Here is a 26,923-nt window from a genome sequence, read left to right as displayed (position 1 = left end):
TAGTTTGTCAGGAAAAGAACGCAAACATATTTAAAGTTGTGGCTAGAAACTGGTGCAGACTGAGCAGGTGCAGACAAAGTGAGTATGAGTGTTAAAGGAGATACCACTCTCAACCAGTGATGGCTCAGGAGGTAAAGGCGCTTGATGCCAAGTCTGATGACCCAACTTCAAGACTTGGGACTCTCATGGTGGAACGAGAGGAAAATCCAGCAAGTCACCCTCTGATCTCTGCATGTGTGCCATGTATGCACACATGCACACAGAAAAATGAAAACAAAGTTGTTGAAAGGGAAACCTGGCTCTTCGTACTGGAACAACAGGAAGGCATAAAACCGAAATCTCACTTGAAAGAAGTTTCTGTCAGAAGGCCCTCGAGCAGAGGTACCTAGGGGAGTGTTTCCCCAGGTTCAGCCATGTAGGTACCTGAAGATCACAGTGACCATGGTTGGGTGTTTAGCTCTATTTTGAGCCTATATTAGTACTTTTTATCATCCATATGGTGCCTGTCTCACAGGCATGCAGAATGCAAAGATTACTGGGTCATGGGGACTTCACAAAGGCTCTAGAGAAAAATCCCATGAGCTGGGCAAAGTGTAGAAGAGTTAGATTCTGCATGGAGTAACCAAGAAAGCTGAATGTGAAATCAAGGTGTCAATGGAGAAACTAGAATATCCACCAAGAAAATCTGTGGGCATGGACAGGTGCTGGCCCAAGACAGACACCATATATGCACATGTAGGCAACAGGATCATGGGATCCTTGAAGCTCAGATGATGCTACCACATGCTTGAGACCCTGGACATGGAGCTACAGGACATCCTGTTTGCTCTGCTGGTATTTAGTTTTACTTGTGTTTAATCTTCTTTACTGGTCTCCCATCCTCACTTTGTGCCACTGCATCATAGAAGGACGTGACTTTTAGTTTAAGAGGGCTATGGTATGGCCTTTCCTTCAGAAGAGACTTTCGCCTTTTTGGACAGTGATAGGACTATAAAATGCCTGGGAGCTGGGCATGCTCACTTGCACTTGCAATCCCAGCACTTAGGAGGCTGAAGCAGAAGGCTAGACCTGAATTTCTGGCCAGCCTGAGCTAGAGAGTGAGTTCTAGAATGGCAGAGCAAGATCATTACCTGTCAAAAACACCAAATAACAACCAAGACAACAACAAACCAAAAAGTCACCATATAAAACAAAACCAAAACCAAACCTAATAAACCAGCCAAACAACTATAAGGACTCCTGAGTTGCACTAAATGCATCTGGTATTATGAGGTAGCTATTTACCTAAGAAGACAAGGGCCAGCGTACTGTGGTTTGAATGTAAATGTCTCCACCAGGCTCACGGGCTTGAATATTTGGCTCTAGCTGTTTAGGACATTTTGGTGGATGTGGAATTTTTGGTACATATTATCTCCAGCTAGCTACTAGCGATCACCGAGAGTGAAGGTTATAGCACCTTTGTTTCAGGTCTAGCTCTTGGCATCCTTGTTGGCCACCACGATGGGACCAGCTGTCCTGAGTTCCTGCCAACACAGACTGAGCTGCTTTTGGTGCCAAGCTTCCTCACCACTATTTATTGGCATCTCCAGCAACCAGGAGCCCAGAGATATCTTTCCCGCTCTAAGTTGCTTCTTCCGGGTATTTATGGTCAGGACGACAGGAAAAGTAACAATTTAAATTAGTCACATGAGTAAAATACTCTATGACTGTTGAAGGACACTCAGACAAAAAGCATTCACTGAGTGTCAGTAAGTCTGGCCTCTGTGGACGATTTTGAAAATGTAGGCTAGATCACTAGCTCCACTGGTCAGTTCCCTGAGTGGGCAAAAGATGGCTATCAAGAGTTCATCGGACTTATGGAGTGAGAAGGAGAAGTTAGGTCACGACTCTCAGAATTCCAGAGAGAACTGCCAGCAACAATTCACTTTAGAAAGAAATAACCAGGAAGAATAGCCCGACAGGTGTGAACTTGGAACACCGTGCAGTGTGAGCACCTTGCCGTGATGGAGCCTTCCTGCTGTCCCAGGAGGGGTGGGATCAGCTGACCTTTGACCGAAGCTTTCAGAGCCCTTTTTAAGTTGATGGTTCAGGGTGGTGTGTGGCAATGAGAGAAAGCAGATCAGTGCAGTGATGCAGCGAGTCATGGCAAGGTGCTCACACTCATAGTGGCTAAGAAGAGTGAACAAGGGGCTGGTGCCCCACAAGTCACCTTCAGGACACACCCCCAGTAACCTACAATCTCCCATTAAACCTTACTTCTGAAAGTTTCTTACCAATAGCCTCAAAATAAGGGTTGATTCTTTAACAAGGTGGTTGGGGATGGGGGCTCCCAGATGCAAACTCTAGTAAGTTCTTTTATTCGCCCTTGGAACAAAGGATTCACGAGCCAATTCTCCTTCTATGGGTCAGTGTATCTACAGGTTCTGCATTTTAAGCGGTTACTATTGCTCAGGTTCTCCCCAATTACTCTCATTCAATAAAGTTTTAATTTCCTTTATCCTGAAAGGGACGGGGATCAGGAAGGTAGTGTTGGTCAGGCAGGGAGGGTTTACCATACCATGACAGTGGAGTCCCCAAACCAAGGTGACTGCCATCACCCAGTGAGAGCCCCAGGGGGATGTTGTCTGAGCCAGATCCTATGGGCTGTGCCTCACTATTAAGGAAACAATGAAGCATACACTTAGGCTCAAAACCCCAGGAAGCAGTGAGGCAATATCAAAAGAATGTGTTTTCTTTTCTAATATTAGTAATCTAAGGAGCTACAGGTAATCCTTAGTACAACTGGGCATAAAAGCAGCAAGAATCAAAGGCCTCTGGGAAGAAAACGAACCCTGTTTCTCATCAGGGAATGGCTTTGCTATTTCCACCACACAGCTTGGTACCAGCTATCTGGTCACTTCCATTGGATGGACCAAACCAAAGTCCCAATAGCTCAGTATCTTTCCTCAGTGACACAGGTAAATCATGTGTGTGTGTGGGGGGGGGTCAAAGTAGGGGGTGTTGCTAAAATCATGCTACCATGCCTGGCTTTTCACATTAATGCTGGGAATTGAACTCAGGTCCTCTTCATGACAAGATCTTTACTGATGAAGCTATTTCCTAGCCCGAGAGAAACAATTCTTTTATCTCATGGCGTTGGTCTTGCAAATGATATAGTTTGGGTTCTACAGACACATTCTTTTAGAAAGAAAGATCCATCTGAAACCTCGTTTTCTCAAACCCATTCACCCATTTTTTTTTTCTCACAGCTCTTCCAAAGAGAAGGACAGAGAGGGCAACAGTCCACAGCTAATTGCTTTTCTTGTCGCGATTCCTCAAGTGCCTGATTTCTGTTCTTTATTTGTATAAACATGTCCCAGTAATGTCCGTGACTTTGAGCAAAACACAGCCAGGATCCAGTCAGAATGCCTCGCAAGTGGCATCCAGGAGATGCAGAGTACAGGGGGTCATTCCAGATGTGTATCAGAAGAGAACACTGTTAAAGTGGGCTCTTCTGATCATGTTCAAACAAGAGAGGTGAGTCTGTGTGAGGATGTGAAGCTGGGGCCTAGCACCCACAGGCGGGGATATCTCAATGTTTTGTTTTATTTATTGAGACCTCCTCTCCTTTACTTAATGTGGAGAGCCGGGTTATTTCACACTGCCACCAAGCCACAGCTTTTTAAATGATTCAGGGAAGTATAGCTTTCATTTAGGTTTGTGCCCTCCAGTCTGTTTATACTGGTCGATACACTTGTCTGAAAAATATAATGGATTAGCACATCATTCAACAAGCTAGTCAGAAGGCAAGCTTAAGGCGACAGACACCAAAAAGTAAATTACAGTCAGTAGTAGGAGTAGGCCATGCCTAGAGCTAGGAAACATCATATCAGCACAAAACCTGTATTCTCTGAGAATGGTGGTGGAACCGGAAGAGATGAAAAATTTACACTCGAATATAATAAAACAATCAGCCCCACAAATTCATGCGGTACTATAAACTGTGTGGTTTATGATGCTGAATACAGAGTGAAGCTGGTACGACACTAGCCCACACATTACAGCCTCAGCTGGAGACAGACACACACGGCATTTGTTTCCTTTAATAGGCCCACTTTTGCAAGCAGGCATAGATCATGGCTTACTTTACACATTCCATTTAAATATTTGTAGAATGGGTAGTTGCCCATAGGTTTGTACTAGGCCTGGCAAGGGACAGGGAATGTAGTGGGGGTGGGGGAAGGGAACTCAAAGGGACAGTTATTCTTTACGAGCTTCTTCTTCCTTCCTCTCCATCTTCTCTCCTGTTCCATTTCTTCTTCTCCAAGCAACAAACACCAGTGCTGAGATACATTCTCAAAGTTTAATATCATCTCTTTTGACATGAACCAAATCATCACTAAGGCAGGTGGAGTACAGTTGGAATTATTAAACAGCTTTTTCTATCTTATCACTGGCAGCTAAAGGTAAGATTTAGAAATGAATCTTCAACCCCTGAAGGTGTTTTAAAAACTTTACCATAAAATAAATTCCAAATGATGATGTAAACTCCCTTCTTCACAGAGAGCTTCCTGAAGGACTAGGTTTTTCTTGTTTTCTGAGTCAGTGCACCATGGTCACAATCCATCAATGCCTTGATATCCCTAGAAACTCTGAGGGCAGCTGGAGAGCCTACAACTCCAGAGAGACCTGGCAAAATTACTTATCCCACTGGGCTAAGAGATGAGAATACCAAAAGAGCACGTGCACATAGAAGTTCAAGGTAAAAAATATTTTTAAAAAATTCTCCCTTTTCTTCATTTCAGTGAAGATTTTTCAGTATTTAACGGGGCAGGAACTAATGAACACAATCTGTGATTCTGCCTAGGTTGGTGGCCTTGCACATCAGTTAAAATGAAGAGGACCTAGGCAGCAGATGCATCAGGGTGGCCAATGAGTGACATCAGATGATAGCAATTCATTGATTGCACTAAAGGGGTTGCCTATAGTGGAATCCACGATTAAATCCATCCAAGTTCCTCTCTCTACAGTGATTGGCAGAAGAGGCATGGTATCATCCTGCCATCAACGGTTGGCTTTTTTTTGCTCCGACCTTCCCATGTGTTTGCCATCATGGTTGAAATCCTGCATGATTGGACCGAGGCTGGCCAGTCTTGGCAAAATTTTGTTACTGTCCCACTGGCAAGGGCTAGTGTCAATTCCTTTCTGGATCACCTCCCCTTCCCCATTCCCATCTCTACAATCCATGTCTCAGCTTTTCTGTCCCAGAGAGGCAAGAGCCTGCCTCACTTTTGTTGTGGTGGCATGTCCTCTCCCTTTCAAAGCCATGGGCCAGTGGACCTTCTCTCCAGTCTTTAATGAACTTTCTCTGTTCCAGCATTACAACGTAGTGTTGAAGTCATCTCAACTTAAACATGGTAATCTATCAGCCTTTTCTCTCTCTCCAGACAAATCTCAACCCATTCCTGGCTCCCTCCCTCAATGATACCTTACCCCTTTTTCTTTACCACCAAACTGCTTGGCAGTGTGTCGACATGACCTGAATATGCATGTGCCTCTTGACCTTGAACCCATGGCCTTAGGGGTCAGCCTTCCCCAGAGATCCAGAATACTGGCCATCTTCTCACTGGAGGATGGAATGACTTTTTTTTTCTATTCCAATTCATACACTAAATTCCATCCTTTCTGTAAGCCTTTTTGTTTAACTTTCCTAATGATGACTTCTTGGGGGAAGACACTCTATAAATATGATCTCACCTCCCGATCATCTATATTGCTACTCTTCCTCTGCCTATGAGTAAATGAGAATTTCTTAGGGCTACCTTCTCAGCATACCCTCTCTCCCTCCCACTTTAAAAATATTTTTAAAAAGTGTATGTGTGTGTTTCTATGCCTACAGAGGCTGGAGAGGGTGTCAGATGCCCTGGAGCTAGAGTTACCGGAGAAGAGCTGCCTGATGTGGGGCTGGGAAGTGAACTCTGGTCCTCTGAAAGAGCAGCAAAACGTTCTTCTCCACTGACCCACCACTCCAGTCCCAACTCTCTCTCCTTCTTGAACTGCTAGTTCCTCTTGAGCATCTCTACTTCCTGTGGCTACAGGTCCCATGTAATTGCCAATCACTTTCCCACCTGGAGAGGTGAACTCAAACTTCTCTCCAGCGCTAAAGACCTTTCTCTCAACAAATGTTCCCCAGGCTTCTCACAGGCCACACTGTGTAACCAAACTAAGCTGTAAAACACTCCCCTCTCAGAGTTCCGCTGAACCAGCCACCAAGATTTCAGCCTCCTCTGCAAAAGATCTTTTAAATCGTCACACCCACGTCCCATTGTAACCATTTTTTATTTTTCAGTCTTAACTGGAAGATACTCTCTACCATCTATTTTAATTTTTGACCAAATTTATTTTTCCTAAAGCATGGATTTAATACTGTACATTTCCTTTTGAAATGTTTTACGGCTCCCCAGGTCCTGAAGGACAAAGTCCACCTTCCTAGCTCACTGTTGTCCTTTCCAGTGTGTCCCAGTCCTTCACTTTCCAGACTTCTCACTTGCCATGAGAAATAACTCTGCAAATGTGCTTTGCCTTTGCCCGGAACACCATCTTCGTCCTTTCCACATGGAAAGTGACCAGAAAGGCCTGCCCGGAAATGTCAGCCCTTTGGCAGATCAAACATCTCCCAGGCAGAGTCAGCCACCTACATTTGCTGTTTCTATGATTCTGCGGCAACATACAACACGCAACTCAAATCATTTGAGGCCCATGTGAAGGCCGCTGTCTCCTGGCTGCTAGGTCCACAGTACCTATCACAAACACCTGGGTTCACACCCGTATAGATTACTGAGCCCCACCATTGAATCTTGGCATATTTCTAAAATCAGCAAGTATCGGGATTTTCAGATACATCTATGGAACTTTCCTAAGATTTCACAGCATGGTGACACAGAGAGACTCTCTGTTTTATGACTCTAAGCTGGAAGCTTAATTGCTCCAAGTCTCAGGTTCTTTTAACCCATATAACTTGAATGAATTAAAATTTGTAAGCTAACTACTTAAAACTGCCCAGAAGCCACTGGTAACAATGGCTGATAGTGGGGTCAGCTCCAAGGCTGGTTCTGTTACTTTTTGGTTGTATGAACTTGTGTTAGATATTTAATCTCTATGACTCAGTTTTCTCATCTATAAAATGGGGACAACAATTGTACCCAACAATATTTAGAAATATAACCCCCCAAAGAAGATACTTTGAACAGTCTATGCACATAACAAATGCTTAATAATTCTTATTAATTGTGAAGCCGTACTCATGAACAGAGGACCACAGAGTGAAAGGAAAACATCCCCAAGAAAGCTGCAGGAAGGGGTAAGTCAACGAGCACAGAGCGGCACCTCAGAATTGTTTAGACTTTTATGAGTTCTTAATGTATTTCCCATTTCCCACATCCTCAGACACCCTATGAAGGGTTTGGGAAATGTAATAAATATGAATTGACTCCGTTTAAATGCCTGGAGTCAGTAAAATCAGGATGAATTCTCGAAATGAAATACCCTCGTTAGAAAGAACATCAGCCATCCTTTCTTTGCATTAGCTGGGAAGGAAAGGGTAGCGGCGAGGGAATCTGTAAGAACTCCAGCTATCGACATCGCTGACCTATAAACATATCCCCTTCAGCATGATATGCAGCAATCCAGTACCCTTGTTTTTTGTATAATTGCCATTACCAAAAGCCTTTCAATTTCGAGTGTTCAAATGAGAGCAATTCATATTTCAGATAATCTGCCAACAAGGAAAACTAATTTCAAAATATTTGATCATAAAAGTTGTCCTCAGCTTCTACAGAGATAATTTAGTCAAATAATATCAGATAATCTGAAAGCAGTCTTAGCAGGAAATTGCCGGGGACTCCATCTAAGAGCCTCCATTTACACTTACATAAATGTACGGAAAGTGTAGGAGACTTTGACAGCCTGCCATATGTGATCTCACTGCATAGCCTACCTACTTTGCCATCCAAAGTTATATCCTTTGAAGCACTGCCAGAATTACTTTACCCCAGTAGATATGCGAGATGTGCCCTTTAAAAGCCATATCATTTCTTTGCTACTCTGACTGGTTCAGGGTAGCATCTGCTCAACTAAATTCCTTTGAAGGTTAAAAATAAAGTAGCCTACTTCTTCCAGGCTCCCTCTCCTGACACTGCCCCAGTACCTAGTGGGGGGTGGGAGAGGGGGCGGCACACACCCACTGTGAAGGGAGCTGGATCCTAAAGAAGGAGCCCACGGAACTTTAAAAACCGCAGCGAGGGCTGCTCGAGGTTGGGAGCCTGTTAGGAGCCCCGCAAGACCAAGTTGGATTTTCTAGATCCCAATCCAGGCTCATTGTCTTGCTTCCCCTCTGACTACATGTCTAACACATACAAAAGAACCCAGCCAGAAACCGACAATAGGAAATGCCACTGACAGAGTGTCTTAATTTTATAAACAGAAAATGAATGCTTGGATCGCATCTCCAGGAAACATTTGCTTTTTAGAAATAGTCAGACTTGGCACTCCGTCTCCTCAGCCCCGCTGACAGTTGTAGTCAGTTATTACACTGTTGTGACTTGGAAGCGGATGCCCCCAAACAGTTCAAAATTAGTAACATCGCGCTTCAGGATTGTCTGCCTGCTCATCCAGGCTTCTTTTATAATTATTTTAAAAGGCACTATCTGATTTCCTGAGCGCCGCCTCAGGTGTTCTCTGGGATAATGAATGGATAAACATATCACCCAGTGTCACAGAGCCGTTGTGACATTTACGAAATATCTTCAGTTCAACTCCTGTAATTTCAATGTACACCACACCCAAGGCGGCAAGCCCATGCTTTTACTAAAGAGCTGAATGATTCTTCGTAACTGCCTGATTTACTGGGAATTAAAAAGGTTCTGAAATGCAGAGAAGCAATGGCATGGTCCTTTCTTGGACCTTACGTACTCATAATTGCAAGTGAAGAAATGGAAGTCTATGGTTTTAGTGCCTGTTCACCCTGTTTTTCTTGAACTTGCATCATCCGGCCTAAGCAAGGCATAGACTTCATTCAGTAAGTGGCAAAGGACAATTCTCGTGGCACTTGGCAGCCACGCCTAAGGAGGTGCTGATGCTTACAGGGAGGGGTGAATCTTATCAACGGAGCACCTCATTTCTTCATGTCATCCCTGAGTGATCCCAGCATGCAATGCCTCTGAATACCTCATTCCCATGTCTCTTTTTTGCACCTTCACATACTGACATCATTGGGTGAGTGGTTCTCAGCATGGTCAAAAGCAAGAAGAAAGGAGCCCAGCACTTACAGAAACATTTCGGAGTGCCAACCGATTGTTTATAGAGTCATTTGACAGCTCCGTCAGCTCGACCGTTCTCCAATCAAAGCAAACCTTCATGGAAAAGAATCACCTTGGGGCTGGTATTTTCTAGAAGCATGTATCTGTATCTACTCTATGGAGGACCAATCACATCATGTGAAGATGTTTTTAGCTCCTAATGAATACCAAGTTTAATAATTGGGAAGGTTAATCTGCTAGCATTACAGTAGGAGCAGACAACTGGAAGTCAAGATGGCTGAATAATAAAAAGAGAGATTTATGCCACCATCTCTGTCTGTCCCTTAAAGCCTCAGCCCCTCCCAACTGGTGGCCAGTGTCCACTTCTTGTATGGCAAAGCAGGGCTGAAAGAAACCACCTGTTTTCCAGAACAATGCTTCTCCCGGTCAAGAAAGTCAAAGGGGGCAGGGATTCTTCTTAAAAAGTTTGCTTCTGCCCAAACTTAGACAAAAACAAAACAACAACAAAACAAACAAACAAACAAAAAACCCAACCTAAACATAATTGATGGTTCTTTACTCAATAACCAAATGCTCTGGCCATATACTCCCGAGACTTATCATAGCACACCCTGGGGCCCACTGTTAACTATGGCAAGGCCTTCAGCTGCCCTGAAAAACATCTCAGACCACCTCCTTCCTTCCCAGGGAAAACTTCTCTCTGCATACATTCTCCTGCTCTCAAAAAGTTTCTGTGGTTATTGAAAGCGATAGATTTAATTTGCCAGCGCATTAAAAATTAACAGCGTTGGAGGAAGTTTTCGTCTTATTATTGAATGTGGTAAATCTGTAGTTCTAGGAGCCTGGGAGGAGGAAGAGACCCCAAAGGAAAATCAGGTTTGCTGTTTAGTGAATTGGAAATTATTTATATCTGTAGACAAAAAACACAGTAGGTACAAAACCCAGGCAGAATATAGGCAATCATGTCCTCTCATTAATACAAATCTGTTTGTGAATACACATATACATCAAAACAGCTTAAATAATTGAACTGGCTGACATCTTTCTTTTTAAAAGTGATAGGTTGGGGGGAAATTAGACTTCTCCAAATGAGAGAACAAGGGTAAGAAAAAACAGAGAGACATGGGATATCTGGTGTTTAAAACCAACATCAATTCTCAGGTCATCAGTGTAGTTCTAGAATTTATGCAAAAACCTGAAGTCAATTTCTTATTATTTTTTAGCTGAAATTGCTGCCATGCTACCTCTGTCCATGACTTCTCCTGTTAGTCCTAAACCCTAAGATGGGTTGAACGTGTGTATCTAGAAATGAAATATGGGTTTATCGTGAATTTAGCGATTTTTTGACCTCCTTCTCTGCAGGTCAAGTTATTCCCATTCCTCCTCTGAACAGTTTGCATTCACTCATGGCTCTCCCAGGGCCCAGACTAACCGAGGAAGGAAGCTGGCTGAGGTGGAGGGTATTATTTTGCATAGATTGTCTACATAAGCACCACATTATGGACAGAAATTATCTTTACTTTCCAACTTTGCATAATAAAATAAGCCATAAAATTAATACCATATAGAAAATAGTGCTTGCCAGGCAAAGAAACGTACATTGCTTTCTAGAAATCCAGGGACATTACACTGCCTGTGCCTGCATGAATAATACATGGCTTAATTCAGAAAAACACCGTTTCATTATTTAAAAATGAATAAATTACGGACTTAGAATGATGGCTAAATTTCCTGAATCTTACTTTTGTCCCATGTTCTAATTCAAAAAAATGAACTGGAAAATAGCATTTCATCCGCACAAATAAAGCAAGTGTGCTCCTTAGGTAGTATTTCTGACTTTACACTTCCACAAAATGACACTGTGTCTCATTTCTTCTCTTGCTCACTTTAGTGCTAGAATTAAGACATCTAAGATCTTCAATTTGTATACCTGACAATGGTGAGCCTATCCCAAGCCGTCCTGAGAGTCTGTGATGCAGTCTAACAAGAAAGGTACCCAGAGGTCCCGTGGCTTAGCCTTACTGCTTGGGAATAAATAAAAATAACATATTTCTCATATAGGGTACCACAGTAAATTTCTTTGAACTGATATTGGCCTCCTTTGAAGACCTGTTAAAAATCCAGTCTCATTTGGGGACTGAGGAAACAAGGGATGGAAGAGAGAGAGAATTGCACCAGTAATAAGAAATTAATTTGGAATTAAAATAAGTAAAACATGCCCACGGAGTACAATGGAGGCTGAGCACGATGTGACAGGCAGCAGATTCTTCTACCGATTTCTAATGCTGGAAATTCGGATGGCATTACTAACATAACCTTTCGACTCTGAGCACATCAATAGAGGCCGACAGTGGCTTGAAATATGATGCCTTGCAGATAGCATATCCTCATTCATCTGACTGGGCTGCTTGCTCTGTGCTCCACTGCACAAACAGCGTCTCCCCCACTTCTGAGAGGACACTAATAAAAAAGGCATCAATTTCCAGCTCTAGTACTACTGTGATCTCTTTATATGTTCGACATCCAACATTAAATTAAAATGCTGTTATAAATCCTACTTTCTGAATCTGGAATGAGTGTTGGGTTTTTGTCGCATGAGACTGCAGCAAATCTTGTCAGAAGCAAGGAAGCACGTCTTGTTCACTCAGAATTAATGTTGTGGATGAAAGAAGGAGGTAAAAGGGGTTGAGGATGGTGAACCGAGGGTGTCGGAGGCAGTGGGGACTGGAGCTTCGGGGGGCCAAGCCAGGCAGGGGATTTGATGCTTTCAAGAAATGGCTAATCAGGAATTGTAATTATCAACGACAAGCTGTGTGGCAGGAAGATCGTTGATAAACACACATACGCATGTGTCCATGTATGTCAACAGAGAAATGAAGGCTGGGGAATTGTTAACTGTTCTTTCCAGGGGTGAAAATACTTTCTAGATATGAGTGGTACTGTGGTACACTTGCTAAAACCTCCACCCAGAGACTGCTCCCGGGAGTCAAAGGCAAAGGCTCTCAGGGACATGTTACCTGGGTTGCACGTCATTGCGACATACTTTTAAGGCTATAAGACCAACACCATCAATCACTGCATAGCATTGCCAATTAACACAGGTTCATGTTTCTGAGTCACAATTACAGAAGAGAGGGCATTAAAAGCCCTGTATGTAAAGAGTTAACCTCTTCCATTTTACTTCAGATGGTTCTCCCAACATTAGGGAATCTTTGGACTGTGCCTGATAAACAAGATCCTTGCCATGATCACCCAAGAACTACAGGAGCCACGAGTCAGTCACAGAATCTGCAAAGATGTGCTGCCCTGGCTGGCTGCAGGCTCTGCCAGCTGTTCAGAATTATAGAGGGAATAAAGAGGTGTTGCTTGCCTATTTGGGAGGGTGGGGTGGAAGGGAAAGGGGAGAGCCAGCAGTTCAATATCTGGATCGAACAGAGGAACTTTTTCCCCCCAAGGATCCTGCCGGGAGGAACCTTGACATACACAAAGTCAGAACGTAGCCAAAGTTACCCTGGTGAGAACGATAAGGTCACCCGTGGGATTGGCGAGATTATCTCTGTCAAGCACTCGGACAGCATGCGGTCAAATGATGCATCATGCAGTCATTTTCGGGGGGGCAGAAATCAATTTCTTCTCCAGGTCGCTCTTTGCTTTTCAAAGTGCCCTTGTAGGCCGTCATCAGTGAGCATTTATCAATTTAAATGCTGTAAATTGATAATGTGCCACTGTGCCTTGTACTGTTTCTGAATTATTTTGATACTTATATTTGCTCAATAGTCTCCAAACCCTCAGAGCTCCCACATTCAAAGGGGCATTTTTCTTTGTTACATGCAGAAGTGATGAACTTTTTATGACTCATACAGGAGAATACAGACATCCTGGTGGTGGGAGGGGAGGCATGAGGGCTGCAAAAACAGGGTATTGCTGCTCGGAAGACTTTTAAAAGGAAGACATAGAGCTGTATTTGCACACATTTAGCTAAGGAGGGCCAGTTATCCTGGCACTGCATGAATTTAGAATACCAAGTGTAAAACCGCAAACACTTGTCCCCTACCCTCAGGAGCCCTGGGCTGGACTGAAATCGGCCTACTTTTCCAGTCTTTACATTCCACACTTTAGGATGTGCTGACGCCAAACTAAAGTCACAAATTCTAAAGAAGGCTTACAACACACACACACACACACACACACACACACACACACACACACACACACACAGAGAGAGAGAGAGAGAGAGAGAGAGAGAGAGAGAGAGAGAGAGAGAGAGAGCTTAGAAGCATGGGAGCCCAAGGAGAGAGTTAACCACACACTAACCTCAACTTGATTAGCATTGGGAATCAAAGCATGGGGAGAGTCTAGACTCGCGCCTTGGAAAAGCAAGAGAAAAGCATGGCAGTTGCAGCATCTTTAACCTCCAGTGATTTATTGGCCCTCAGCCAAGTTATCAGGGGAATCTAATTCTTCTTTATTATTCAAATAAACCACACTTGGCACCATGGTTCCCTTTCAGAATAGCTGCACAAATAGACTGAGCTCTGTCATTTATTTGACCTTGTACTTGTGTGCTGTAGCTATAATTTTATTTGCCATTCTATACAACAAACGCAGAGGAATCTAAAATCCGGAGATGGACGACAGGATGGGGAAAGGAGTTTAGGGGAACCGTATATCTACATGGTTAAAAAACAAAAAGAATCATCCATGTGTTTTCCCCTGCATCTCTTTCAGGCTTTATCCCCATGGCCACTCTCCCCTAAGCTGTCTTACAGTCAGCCAATCTGTAACTGTTGGGAGCTTCCTTCAGACTGGCTTGCCGTGGCCAGACACTGACTTGTAGGAGGGTGGGGCATGGAGACAGAATGGGAGTGACAGGGTCTGTTGCAGGACAGCCTTCAGCTGGTAGGTGAGATGTCCAAGCCCTCAAGAATCACCCATTTCCAAATTTCTAGTTGGCTCTAGATCCCGCTTCGTGGCACACAGGATTTGGTTAATGGGACAACACTTAGCTTGCCCAGGCCGACATCTGCATCTCCCCCCTTATTTATAAGAAGGTCTTTTCAGAAGCTGTGAGTTCACTTTCATCACCTGGTCCACTGAGACCTAGGTCCTCTCCTTGTATGCTTGTGTTTGCCATGGAGAGCTCTGCAGTAAATATGAGCTGTATAGGAAGTGAATCGGTTTGCCATAATCTTTATGCTAGTCTGTAGAGAGTACTATGTGGCATTTACTTTCAGAGTTCAGTCTCAGAAAAACGTCACGTTCCTTGAAAAGCAGTGTTCTCTTACTGTTGATGGCTGACTGTACTTCCCTTTTTTTGCTTTGATTGTTGGGAAGCACACAGTTGAACAAAGCTTTATTAAATCACTTCCATGGGACATTGAAAGCATCTCTTTGTGGTTTTTCTACTCTTGTAGAATTATCCAGTTTTATTTATCTTTTTTCCTTATTCTATTTTGCCATTATTTTTATTATACACGTTTATCTTAAACCTTTTCTTTTTGGAAAAAGATAGAGCCAGCACATAAATATTTCCCCAAGCTTTAAGTTTAATATCAACTAGAAACGCTTTCTGTTTACCATGGGACAGCTTTTTGGGATTCTTTGGTGAGAATGTTCCTTCTGTTCTGGAAGCAACTTCATAGAAGTTGGCTCCACAGCATTGCTACATATTCAGCATTGGGGAAGCCATTCTGTCTCCTCCCTTCATTTTCAGCCCTGCCAATTCCATTATGGCAGGGAGCAGAGCTGTCTCTACCAGCTCCAGATGCACTGCCAGGCACACAGCACTCAGTCTCTATGTAAACCAAAATGAGCATTGCTAGGTGGGGCTCCTCCTTCAGGGGAAGGTTCCTGGTAACTGGAAGTCACTGTCACACACAAAAGTAAACCACACCTTGGATGCTAAGCATCTATCTATCTATCTATCATCTATCTATCATCTATCTATCTATCTATCTATCTATCTATCTATCTATCTATCTATCTATCTATCTATCATTTATCTATCATCTCTGTCTGTCTGTCTATCATCTATCAATCTATCTATATTTATCTATTTGTCTGTCTATCTACCTACCTACCTACCTGCCTATCTGGCAAGGCCAAGGGGCAGTTGCCCCCCCCCCCCCCCACTGCTCAGGCCAGTCCCATCTTCACAAAGCTAGAAGAATACTTTATACAGAGTGGTCAACATGCCCAAGGCTCAGATACTAGATAATCAAGAAGGAAGCCAGCTTTGCTGTCTGTACCCAGGCTCTCCCACAGCGATCAGTGGAAGTCCCTCTCTTTGCCTTTCTCATGTGCAAAAAGAGACCCCTAATTCCCTTCTAAGCCCAAGCCATTGTGAGGCCACCACACGGTGAGGAGGCAGGAATATCATGTGACTAGAAATGCAGACGCAACCATGTTGTTCTCACAGACACTGCCATGCTCACATGCCCACAGCCATTTCCCCAAGGAAGTCTTTGTGACAGAGTCACACACTCTCTAGCAATCTATATGGAGAAGAAAGGATGCCTTCTCCTTGTCTAGAATTTCACAGATTAACTACCTTGGCCACGAACATTTGGTTGCAGCTAATGTTTGTGTACAGGTGTGTGGGCATCTGTGGAGTGTGTGTGCTGGAAGAACAAATGCTTATAGCGTATTTTCTTTGGATGCCACCCTTGAGTACCCTGCACCTCAATTCTGCAATAGGGAACTGAAGACATCTGGGAAGGGTTCTGGCTTAGGGACCTCGATGATCCAGTTCCAATGCAGAGCCTCAGCTGCTTTGAAAATTTTCCCAGAGTTCAGCAGAGGTCTCTCTGGGGCAGTTTATAAACTTAAAACACATGCAATGTTATTAATGTCAACCAAGAATTTTCCTTAGACTCCTGCTCTAAACCCATCTAAGTTGATATGAGCAAAAATCCCCCTTCTCCCCATTTATACCCTCATCTATGTAGTTACGTATCACTTCAAAATTCATCACTCTGGGAGCCTCCTCCTGGGCATGCCTCCTGCTGCCCACAGGAGATGGCCGGGCATGTCACAGCTTGGGTCTGCCTCCGGAAGTCAGCCTGCTGACTCCTGGCGCCTACTCACACTGCCATCACAGGAAGAGGAGTGGCTGGCCTCGGGGCAGGTGCCAGACCCTGGGTCATTTTTACATGGCAGACTTAGAAAGCACCATTATTTGTTTCCGATTTTAAGAAAAAAAAAAGTGTCTTCAGTGATGTAGCCGAGATGCAGAGAAAGAACAGGAAACCAGCAGAGGGTTAAAGCCAAATTTTCCTTGAACAGATGATATTTCAGATGGCCACACTATTCCAGACGCATCAATTTCCTTGAAAATCCAATCCATATATGTGCATATGCTGTGCTGGCAGGGGGACTGCCTGAAATGGCCAAAACCCAAGAGCTAATATTCTTTTGGCCAGAATAATGCAATTATTATTTTCCTAGCTATCAGTCTACGCATACAGAGCCATCTGTTATGCAAAGCAAACATACACATCTCAATTACAGGAAATGCAGTTGCCTTGACAGAATTTGGACTCCATCACTAACCAGGACTGTAAAATGTGTTTGCAGCTAGTATATAATGGATGCTTTTCAGGGGTTCCCTAATTAGCATTTACCTGCTTAAACTAATTATTCATCCTTCTTCTTTACTGGCTTACTTAATGCTGCTGGATACTTCACATAAAACATGAGTATGGCATCAGAGAATCACAACTGTGGGTTCCCAGCCCTACCTGGTGTTAACAATACAGGGGTACACCCTATTTGGAACTGGAGATTTCCAGACAGAGTAAGATGAGGCTTAAAACCTACCAGAGGCTGTAACAAAAGAGAGACCTCAGGGAGATACAAGAGAATGCACACCTAGTTAACACCAATCCTCCCATCACCTGATTTGTGGGAGTCCACAAGAAATTGGTGTGCATACTACAGTCAAGAGCGCACACGTTCTCCAAGGAAGGGCTGTTGATTGCATCCCCCATTTGGAATCTCAACAGCAAATAATCAAATTTGGCAGGGTTTCTGCTTCTTCCCCAGCCCTCCTCAAACAGCAAATCTCTCTATTATTTCCCAATGTCGTTCTTGATTTAGCTGTCTCCCAGTAAACCCGCTAACAGCCAGAAGGTTCCAGCCAAGCTAGCTGTGTCCTTTGAGCTGTGCCAACTTTCAGAAGCTCTGAGTCTGGGTGGGACCTGCCTATGAGAAGACCAGAGACACTTATCTCCATCGTTAGCCTAGAGGCAGCTGAAGGAGAGGTAGCTTATCCAGCTCACCAGAGCATCACATACATACAAAACCTTCCTGCAGAGGCTGCATATTCCTTTCCCAGTTAGCACATGAAAAGGGTCAAACTCAGCCAATCACCTGTACCAGAACCGATACCCAGATGCTGGGTGCTTTCATGGCACAAACATCTGGATAATTAGCTGAATGGGAGACCTTATTTCAGGATAGGCTGGCAATCTGTAGGCGCAGCCTGAGCCTCGGAATGGAGTAGAACTGAAGTGTTTGTGTTTCTAGAGAAAAAAAAAATCAAGGATTCTGTCCCTTGGCCTACAAGCCTCCGCATTCTCTCTTTTACCCCCTGACAAACACATGTGAGCAATTAAATAGCAAAGCATGAAAGGCGGTTTTATTTTATGAAATTGTCTTCCAGCATCAGGCAGATTTGCCAAGGCAGAGTACTCTTTCCTGGCAGGAACCCTCCCTGCAACACATTTTAATGGTGTCTTTCAGCATTTCTTGACTCCAAATGACTCCTGCCATTGTGTCAGCTCCCAGGATAGCGCGGGGCACTCCATAAACATCCAGTAATAGGACACAAGGGAAGTACTATTAGTGTGTCCCTCTCCTACCGGGCACTGGGGTTCCAAAGTTCAAAACAACCATGGAAGAAACTTCATTTGTTCTCAATAAATTAATAATGATCCTTGGCAGTGTGTGTGTGTGGGGGGGTGCGGCAGAGAGGGGAACTCAAGTTTCCGAGCACAAGTTTATTCTGAAAGCCCAACACAGACAGGCTTCTCTGACTCAGAAGAGTCAGGTAGAGGCCCTTAAAGAATAAATTAGATAATGCATGCTAAACAGAAGATCTCTTGGAGAAGGAAAAACAGTGGATGGAAGGAGCCTTCACATTCAGCACCAAGAATCTAAATTGTTCAACTTACTTGTGAGAGGCCTAGGTAGATAGAGACGGTTTCGGAAATGTACAAAAATTTTCCTTCTTGATTTAGTGCAAATACGAAGCCATCCAGGGACTGCAAGAAAAAAAAAATACAAGTAGGTTAATACATATGCACAGAGATACTTAATCATAAAGCAACAAAGTGAATTGAAGCCATTTTTTCATGTGTAATAGAAGTCATAAGTTCATTTACATTGCCTTGTGTGAGTGAATGGGCTAAAGACTACAAGATCTTGTCTATTTCAGAAAGTTACTTTATGCCTTTGTCATTTTGACCAAAATGCATTATATTCATGTATAAAGTGTGGTCATGCTGATTGTATGAGACATTGCCTTTATTTTGGGGGGATTCAGTGGTAGCTGACAATAAATCTCCAAGCTCCTCTGCTAAAGGATGGAAACTAATGAAATGGAAAGGGGAAAGGCTTCTACATCATCACTTGATTGATATGAATTATTAATAATTTATTAATTAATAAAGGATGCTTTCCACACACTGGGCACCTATCATGGTAAAGAAAACAGGAAGAGTTGGTGTATTATGGGGGAGCGTGTAAGGGCTCATACACCACAATCTGTCTTGCACTGGGACAGAGTGAGTTTCTACTCTACCCTTGGGAACCAAAAGAAGAGACTAACAAAAGCTGGAGAGAATAAAAGTTGTCAACAGTGTCTTCTGCCCCCCAGAAGCCAGTTTAACTGTCCTAGACAAGAGCTGCAGTTCTTGTTTGGTTTGACCAATGACAGTCACCACCCTGGGATCCAAACACAAACTCAGCTCAAATTAAGAATGGTCTGTTTCAAGTTCTTGTCGTCAAAAGCATTTCATCCCCTCCACCATCCTCACAGCTTTTGCTAATTTGTGTTAATTCATCTTTACCAGGATAGGCTGCAGATGTTGGCACAGGCAAAGAAAGCTTAAATCTTAGTGATCTTAACAAAGGCTGCAATTTTGCAAATTCAGGAACCTATGTCTGGAACCAGGTATGTGGAGACACTAAAGACATACTTTTATAAATATAGAAAGTTGGGAGGAAGTCATAAAAGTAGAAATATTCATTCTTGCAAATCCCAGCAATAAAGTTTGGTCTGCTTGAACACTGGGGGAAATGCCATCTGTGTCTTCAGAGTCTGTGGTTTAAATGTGTCCCCACAAGGATCATGAGACAGAAATTTATTTCCCAGCATGACCGCAGGGAGTGGGATCTTTGGGGTGCTGAGGGGAAGAGAGTGTTGTCCTGGTGAATTCACTGATGCTACCCTTGCTGGCATGGACCAGTCCTCTCGGGAGCAGCATCCTCTGGAGAAGAGTTTGGCCCTCTTTCCCTGTCTTCTCTTTCCAGGGCTCTCTTGCCTCTGTCTTCTGCCATGCAATAATGCTTCATGAAGGCCCTGACTAGAGGCAGGCCCCTTGACCCTGGGGTTTCCTACCTCCAACAATATGAGAAATATCTAGGCTCTGATATTCTGTCCAAGCAGCACAGAACAGGTTAAGATAAACAATTTTTATATGGGAATACATGTATATACATTTACATGTCAGCACGAAATGTGGATTTCCATGTTTTTTGACCCAATTTAAACACGTTCCCACACTGCTTAGGGACTGTGGGGCCCCCAAATTCTGCTCTCTAATTTAGTGAGTTCTGAATACAACTCAAAGGGCACATTGCATTGTTTTACAAAAAGCAGATTATACAATGAGCAGATCAACACAGGGCGACGTTAACAGCCCACACTGGTTCTATAACATGCAGCGAAAGTCTGCATGTACCATCTTTTAATTTCCTCAAATACCTTATGAAGCAACTACATCATTTCAATCCTCTACATGCCGACACCAACAAACTTAGCAAAGTTAGCCAACAAGCCCATCATGCTTTGGAGGGTTGGATCTGACAGGTCAGTGCTTTTCACTGAAATATGGTATGTGTAGATTAATGAAAAGCTAACTAGTCAACTAGTCGGAGTGTTTCTGAAGTTATTTACTTGGAGCTTATGACTTTTTAAATGGTTTTCAGTGAATTAGTGAGATGATAGAATCAGATCATTAGAGGTTGATGATCTGTTCTGATATCCTGCGCTCTGGTACCAGGCAGGCCTGGCTAAGCACAGGAAGCTGGTACTATAGGGGAAAATGGCTTCCTCCCTCAAGCAAGGGAAGGACTTTGATTCTCCACATCTTCCCCTCACATCGTCTAACTCTGGTAGATGAGGATCCCTCCCTTCAACCTTTCCCCTGGGAAAGGGGCTTTGCTGGATTTCCCATTCAACCCAAGCAGCCAGGACCTGATGTACAGAGTAGAGCCATGAAGGCCATCTTTTCAAACCAAAGCATGCCTCAGCCAAGTGAGAGTAGAGACATCACAAGAGAATAAGGTGGCAGTCAGAAGGTTCCTGGGGAGCAACGGACAGGTGGAGCTGGCCTGAAGATAATCCCCTCTAAGGGAAACCCTCATTTCACGGGTACAGAAACTGAGGCATTTAGGGGCTTTCTGTCTGGAGAAGGTTAGATAGGCAATTAGCTGTTGCATTAGGATGATGTCTTTTGTGCTGCCCTCACTTTAGAGGGTCTGCAATGGCCAGCTCACTGCTAGGCTGAATTTCTCAACAGTGGGCAGTGCCTTTTTACCTTCCTCTAACCAGAAATGGGCAGGCACTCCATCCAGACTTACTGAGCCCAGCTCTACCCCTCAGCTCAGTGTTCTTCCCTTTATGTCACACATTTCAGGTGACCAAGAGGGATAAGAATTACTCTTCCCAAGAGTCCTTGTCTAGGGGGTTATTAGAGTATTTGAACGTTTGGATGCCTCAGATTTATAACATCTGTATATGTTCTGATTCTCAGAACACCATGGTCAAAGTAGAACCCCCTCCCTTCCCCCCTTTCTTCCTGCTCTTTTTTTTTTTCTTTTTTTGGTTTTTCGAGACAAGGTTTCTCTGTGTAGCTTTGAGCCTTTCCTGGATCTCGCATTGTAGACCAGGCTGGCCTCAAACTCACAGAGATCCACCTGCCTCTGCCTCCCGAGTGTTGGGATTACAGGTGTGCACCACCACCGCCGGCCTCTTTGTTTTTTGTTAAAGACAGAGTCTCTCAGGTTCCCAGACTTACTTTGTAGCCTACCCTGGCTTCATGCTATCAGTGACCCTCCTGCCTCTGCCTTCTCAGTGCTTGGATTTTCGGAATGTTGGTACAACATCCAGCTCTGAGCGGATTTTTTTTTCAGTCTTCCTTGGAGCACCTAGTGACATCCTGAAGAGATGTCAAGGCCACATCCACATAGCCCTCCCTTTCCCATTAAAGAATTATGTCTTGCTACACTAGTTCCCACCTATCTGCTCACGACAGAGCAAGAGGAGACGTGGGTACCGCGGGGCAGCTGACTAGGAAGTAGTACTCATATAACACCTGGCCAGTTCTCTATCTCTGACAGATCTCTGGACTTTTTGATAAGGTAGAAAGGAGTCCATGTCTACATGGCACAAAGACAGCCAGTCAGCTCGGTTAAAAATAACAATCTGGCACTGGAGACAGCTCCTGGAGTGAGACATGAAGACTGCAGTTCAGATCCCCGGGAACCACATAAAAGTTAGGCAGGTATGGGCGCCCATCTGTACTCTTAGCAGAGGAGGTAGAAAGGGGATCCCTAGCACAAGCTGGCTAGATTATGGAGAATTGGCAAACCCCGAATTCACATAAGAGAAGCCGCTTTCATGTGTAAGATGGAGAGCTATTGAGAAGAACATCAAAGTCAACGTTGAGGCTCCACATGCATTCATACATGCACATGTGACCCATGCACAGACATGTTGTCCATACACAGATGAGCGTCCACACACACGAATACACTTACCCACACACATGTACATCACACACACACAGATGACAAAAAGTAGCATCCTGCTTAGGAACAGGGAAAAGTTTTAAAATTCTAGTTAAGTAACCACATTTCTGTGTTACGTTAATCATTCTGGTCAACTCTACCCACAGTCTGAGATACACCACCATCACTCAGGCTCGGCTGCCTTTGAGTACTGAACAGGAAGTGAACTGGGTGAAAAGCAGCCTGCCAAATTATACACAAAGCTCTTGCCTTCTGCCCCCTTCTCCGCTATGGCCTGCTATTTAAATCAGTTTGAAGAGTAGCATCGATATTAGTTTAAGTTTAATGTCCTAATTTAAAAAGGTTGCGAGGAAGAAGGAGACACTGAATCAGTAGTTTTGGAAACCAAATGTGATGAATCTGAAAGTTCTGTGGATTTTTTTTTTTTTTTTAAGATTTTGAATTGAGGGAGCTGTTATACACCATGCTGTTGAATCACTAGGGGCTACTTTCTAAAATAATTTAAAAAAAAAAAACAAAACAACTGCCCACTGTTTTCAACAGGCGCCAATTAAGATTTCAGGGTCAAGGAGTTAATTACATCTTCTTATCCACTATGTAGAATTTTCTGATTATTAACTAAGGTTGGATTAAGATGAAAAAGGACCTACACAAATGTTAACACTCATCCTTCTTCCTCAGAAGATCTGCTGCAAAGCCAAGCTGAAATCTAGCTGCTTTCCTTAAGGCAGACAGAGAACAAAACCTTAGGCACAACAGTAAAAATGGCATTTTAAAGATACGCAAGTACCTGATTTATCAAGACAGTTTTCTTATTACTGAAAACAGTTCCTGGCCATGCACACGAGGCTGATAGTAGACTCCTTTGTCACAGCCCAGTGAGGCTATGAGGCAGACAACCAGGAGTGAGGCGTGCACACCGAAGTCAGAGGCTACACTGTCTTGGAATAATAGTGCCTGTAATTATAATTTAGATCCCCTGACATCACTCGATGCAGGCAGTGTTTCTTAACCCCCAAAGCTGGATGCGCCTCACAGTGTTTATTAAGTGCTGAGGTTAGTTTTTACAGAGTAGGGAACTAACTGCAGCTTCCTGATGGAGGAGGGGTGGGTACTAATGTTTAATGCATTGTGCTAAATGGATTAATATTTGTCGGAGTCTTGTTCCTGCTTTCCTTCTGAGGCACATTCCACCACAGCCAGATTTCTCAGAGTGAAATCTCACTAGGATCCCATCACAGGGGCAATTCACATGTCTATTACCTCCGTGAAATTAGTGCTTCCTTTTCCCACATTCTAGTGCTGAAGGGGAAAAAAATCCACCCTGAACTCTTTCTATAACCTGACTCCAGTTAGGGAAGAGCTCCCAGTAAGCCAGGGTATTTTAATGACAGATTATTTTTAAAGTAAACCGTCACCATCTGTTCCGCCCCCTCATTATGAATGCAAAAAGAACATATTTCACAATTACATCAGTAAAAAAAAAAAAAAAGTGAGCAAGTGAGCTCCCCATGATTTAAATGCCCAAACGTGTTCCCTGTCCCATGTGCCAGGCATCTGTGATGCTCTTCTGATTCCTGCTCAGACTGGAAACAAAGTACCCACATGCAACATGGTCCTTGCTGGCTGAAATGTTCCTTCCAAATCCAACTTTTCCATTCTTATGACATTACTTGGGTTACATCAGAGAACAACATGACTTTGACTCCCATGCTTTCTAGACTCTAGAAGGAGTTTTATGAATGTGACCAGTGGCTTTGCTGGAGATAGGCGGGTCTTCATGGCAGAAGGACTAGAACTGAACAATGGGCTGGTATCAGGGATTAGCAGGTCTGCTCTTACACTGTAGGGAAGCTTGGCTTGGAGGGTGGGCCCTGGATTCTAATATCCATCTTTTTACTCTGTTTTGGCAACATTTAAAAGAGTCAGAGAGAAAAAAATTCTTAGGGTTTTTGGCTGCTTTGGGATACAATCACACGGCCCGTGGGTATTCTGGGGGGTCATGTTGAAGGCTCCCACATATACACAGGCTCCCAACTTCAGAGAGCCTGGACAGGCAGGGCCCAAAATACCCACATGTAACTGCTTACTGGGAAGAAGGACCCCTCCCCACAGTTGGACTCTGACCTTCAACAATACAGCTCTGTGCACAAATACAAGCTGCATTTATGGGAATCTCACTTGAGAATAGTTTCTCAAAAAGGAAAGAGCCACACATGAAAGGGCCAGGTTTCACCTGAACGCCTTGTCTCCCCTTCCCCATGAAGCAATGGTCTGTTGTGTACTGTATGTGCCCCAAAGCCACATCTCCCCAAACACAGCATGAAACTGAGTTAATTGGGTCAAATTGGACTTGACGCTACAAATGAATCCTAGGACAACAAGCCACGACACCTCAAAACACCTCTCCTACACCATTCGAATCTCAACTTTTCAGATGAGTTAACACAGAGACTCTCTCCTCCTTGAGAAAAGGGATCAGCATAAAAGGGAAGATGGGCTAGAGCAACAGGAAGACACAAAAAGAACACAGGTCTTGCTTCTGAGCAAGGGGACTGGGTTTTGCTTGAGTTCATTCAAATTCCCCTTTGTGGGAGCCATGTATTGAAGAGCTCATCTGTTTCCTCTGGGGTGTGAGTTCAAGCCTGACATCCAGGCCTGAAAGAGGTGGACATCTTCGTCAACATATAACCGAATGGACCACAGGCCTGGGTATGCTGTCAATGTGTGGCATTTGAGGGAATTGAGCCTATCTCTCAGCCCCCAGGAATGGTGTGTGAACCCCACATTGTGGCCTGTCCTTAGGGACTAGGGATCCCCCTGGTGCATGCTCAACAATGTGCATCACAGAGGATTATGACGTTACTGCACAAATATTCACAGGTACCTCACCATGTCTCCTTGTTGCTCATGTGACAAGTTAATTAATGTTAAAGATAACCCCTCAGAGTGCAGGGCCTGAATCCTCCTTGTACATCATTCTCTGGGAATTCAGAGCTCTCTCTCAAGTTAAGGGAAAAACCTTCCCTTGGCAGAAATAAAATGATAGTACATTACTCTGGTCCTGAAAGACCCAAAAATGTCACTGATCTGCTTTGCCAAAACACATGGCACTTGGTCACACATAGAGTGCCAGGTGTCTTTCAAGTTGTTGGCATTGAAAAGCAACAGAAACACAAATACCAAATGTTATTTGGCATCCTGTAGATTCCTAGAAAGGATTTTAGATGTGCATTATTAATACACACATACAATAAATGATTACTAACACATATGTGCTACATTTGCTATTAGAGTACATGATGTGGTGAGCAATACTCAGTTTACTCAATATTGACTATGGAAAATGTTAGGCCAGTTACATTGCCCTGTTTATCCACCCCTTTGTGATCACCTGTTGCCTACTTGTCTTACAGCAGGACCATACAGACTAGATTTCCCAAAGGCTCAACTCAAAAGTCATCTCTAGGATTCGTGACTGGGAAAATGAGTGAAACTTAAAATTAGCTCTGCAAAATAAAAAGCTCCAAGGCCAAGGGCAGCTTCCAGTTTAAAATACCCCGAATCCACAGGGGGACCTGAGTGTTGCCACTCAGCTCCACATCTCTACATGGCTTCCATTGGGAAAAGGCATGGCTGATTACAAATCTTTTAAATGTTCAGTCGAAACACATGAGATTTGGGGGAATATCAGCACCTTGCAAGAAGAGCCCAGTGGTGAGATGTGATTAGGCAACTCCATAGTTAATAAAGACTCACCAGGAGACATCATCTCCCAAGAGAGAGCTGCAATAAGATATGGTGACACACAGCTTGGCTGGAGCATTGACCTGGATTTCCTGTCCCAGAGTTTTACATTCAGACTTAGGGGTTTGCTTTAAATCTCCTCTCTAGGAATATCTACATCATTTTCCATGGAAGATAAGATACACTTCACAGAAATATAGTTTATAGTGGTGTTCACCTGAAAGTACTTGTTTGTGTCAGGTGGGCCACATAGATGCTCCCGCTATGGCTCATCATGATATGAATCTGTAAACCATGAAGAGGATGACTTTAAAAGTCAGACTTTGAAGAGAAAATAATAAATGCTTGTACATGTATTCCTTGAGGTAAGAAGTTTGTGTCAGGGGTAGTAACAATGATTAAAGAACCCTGTAAGGAATTTAGCATCTTAAAAACCATTTAGAAACCTCGGATATTAATCTGCTGCATTCACATGAGTTTCATTTCTAGGAACATTGTATTTGTATCTCTAGGGAAAAGGTATTAAAAAATTTGCACGGAAAGAAACTTGATTGTTACAAATGTAGTTTTGAAACTCATTGGGGCTAATGCCTCTGCCATGGCAGTCTCCCATGCTCATTTCAGGAAACCATTACAACAGAGCTCTCTGCTATCTATTTTACAAATCACTCCACTAATTAATAATTAATTTTTAGTAGGCCCACATAAGGCCATAAATATGATGGACCAATAATAGAAACTAGCACTTAGTTCTTGAAATCAACAAAGCTCCAAATGGTGTCTGAAATCTCCCATGAGTACTTGCAGCTCTTCTGGGCCCCACATTCTATAATATGGAAATCTTT

At 43.5% G+C, this 26,923-nt stretch overlaps 1 protein-coding gene across 6 annotated transcripts in view; it reads right to left on the bottom strand.

The window, feature by feature from the left end:
- Nucleotides 1-26,923, bottom strand: part of Npas3 (neuronal PAS domain protein 3) — an 836,969-nt gene that overhangs the window by 220,970 nt on the left and 589,076 nt on the right. For all 6 annotated transcript variants that reach the window (XM_036205811.1, XM_036205806.1, XM_036205807.1 and 3 more), the window contains one exon: nucleotides 18,470-18,559. In XM_036205811.1, the coding sequence (XP_036061704.1) occupies nucleotides 18,470-18,559 (90 nt within the window). The remainder of the gene's footprint in view (nucleotides 1-18,469; nucleotides 18,560-26,923) is intronic.

The sequence above is a fragment of the Onychomys torridus genome, chromosome 14, assembly GCF_903995425.1.
Source record: "Onychomys torridus chromosome 14, mOncTor1.1, whole genome shotgun sequence".
In the NCBI taxonomy this organism is placed as follows: Eukaryota; Metazoa; Chordata; class Mammalia; order Rodentia; family Cricetidae; genus Onychomys; species Onychomys torridus.
The sequence above is the reverse complement of the archived record's forward strand: the minus strand, read 5'-3'. Positions and strand labels throughout refer to the sequence as shown.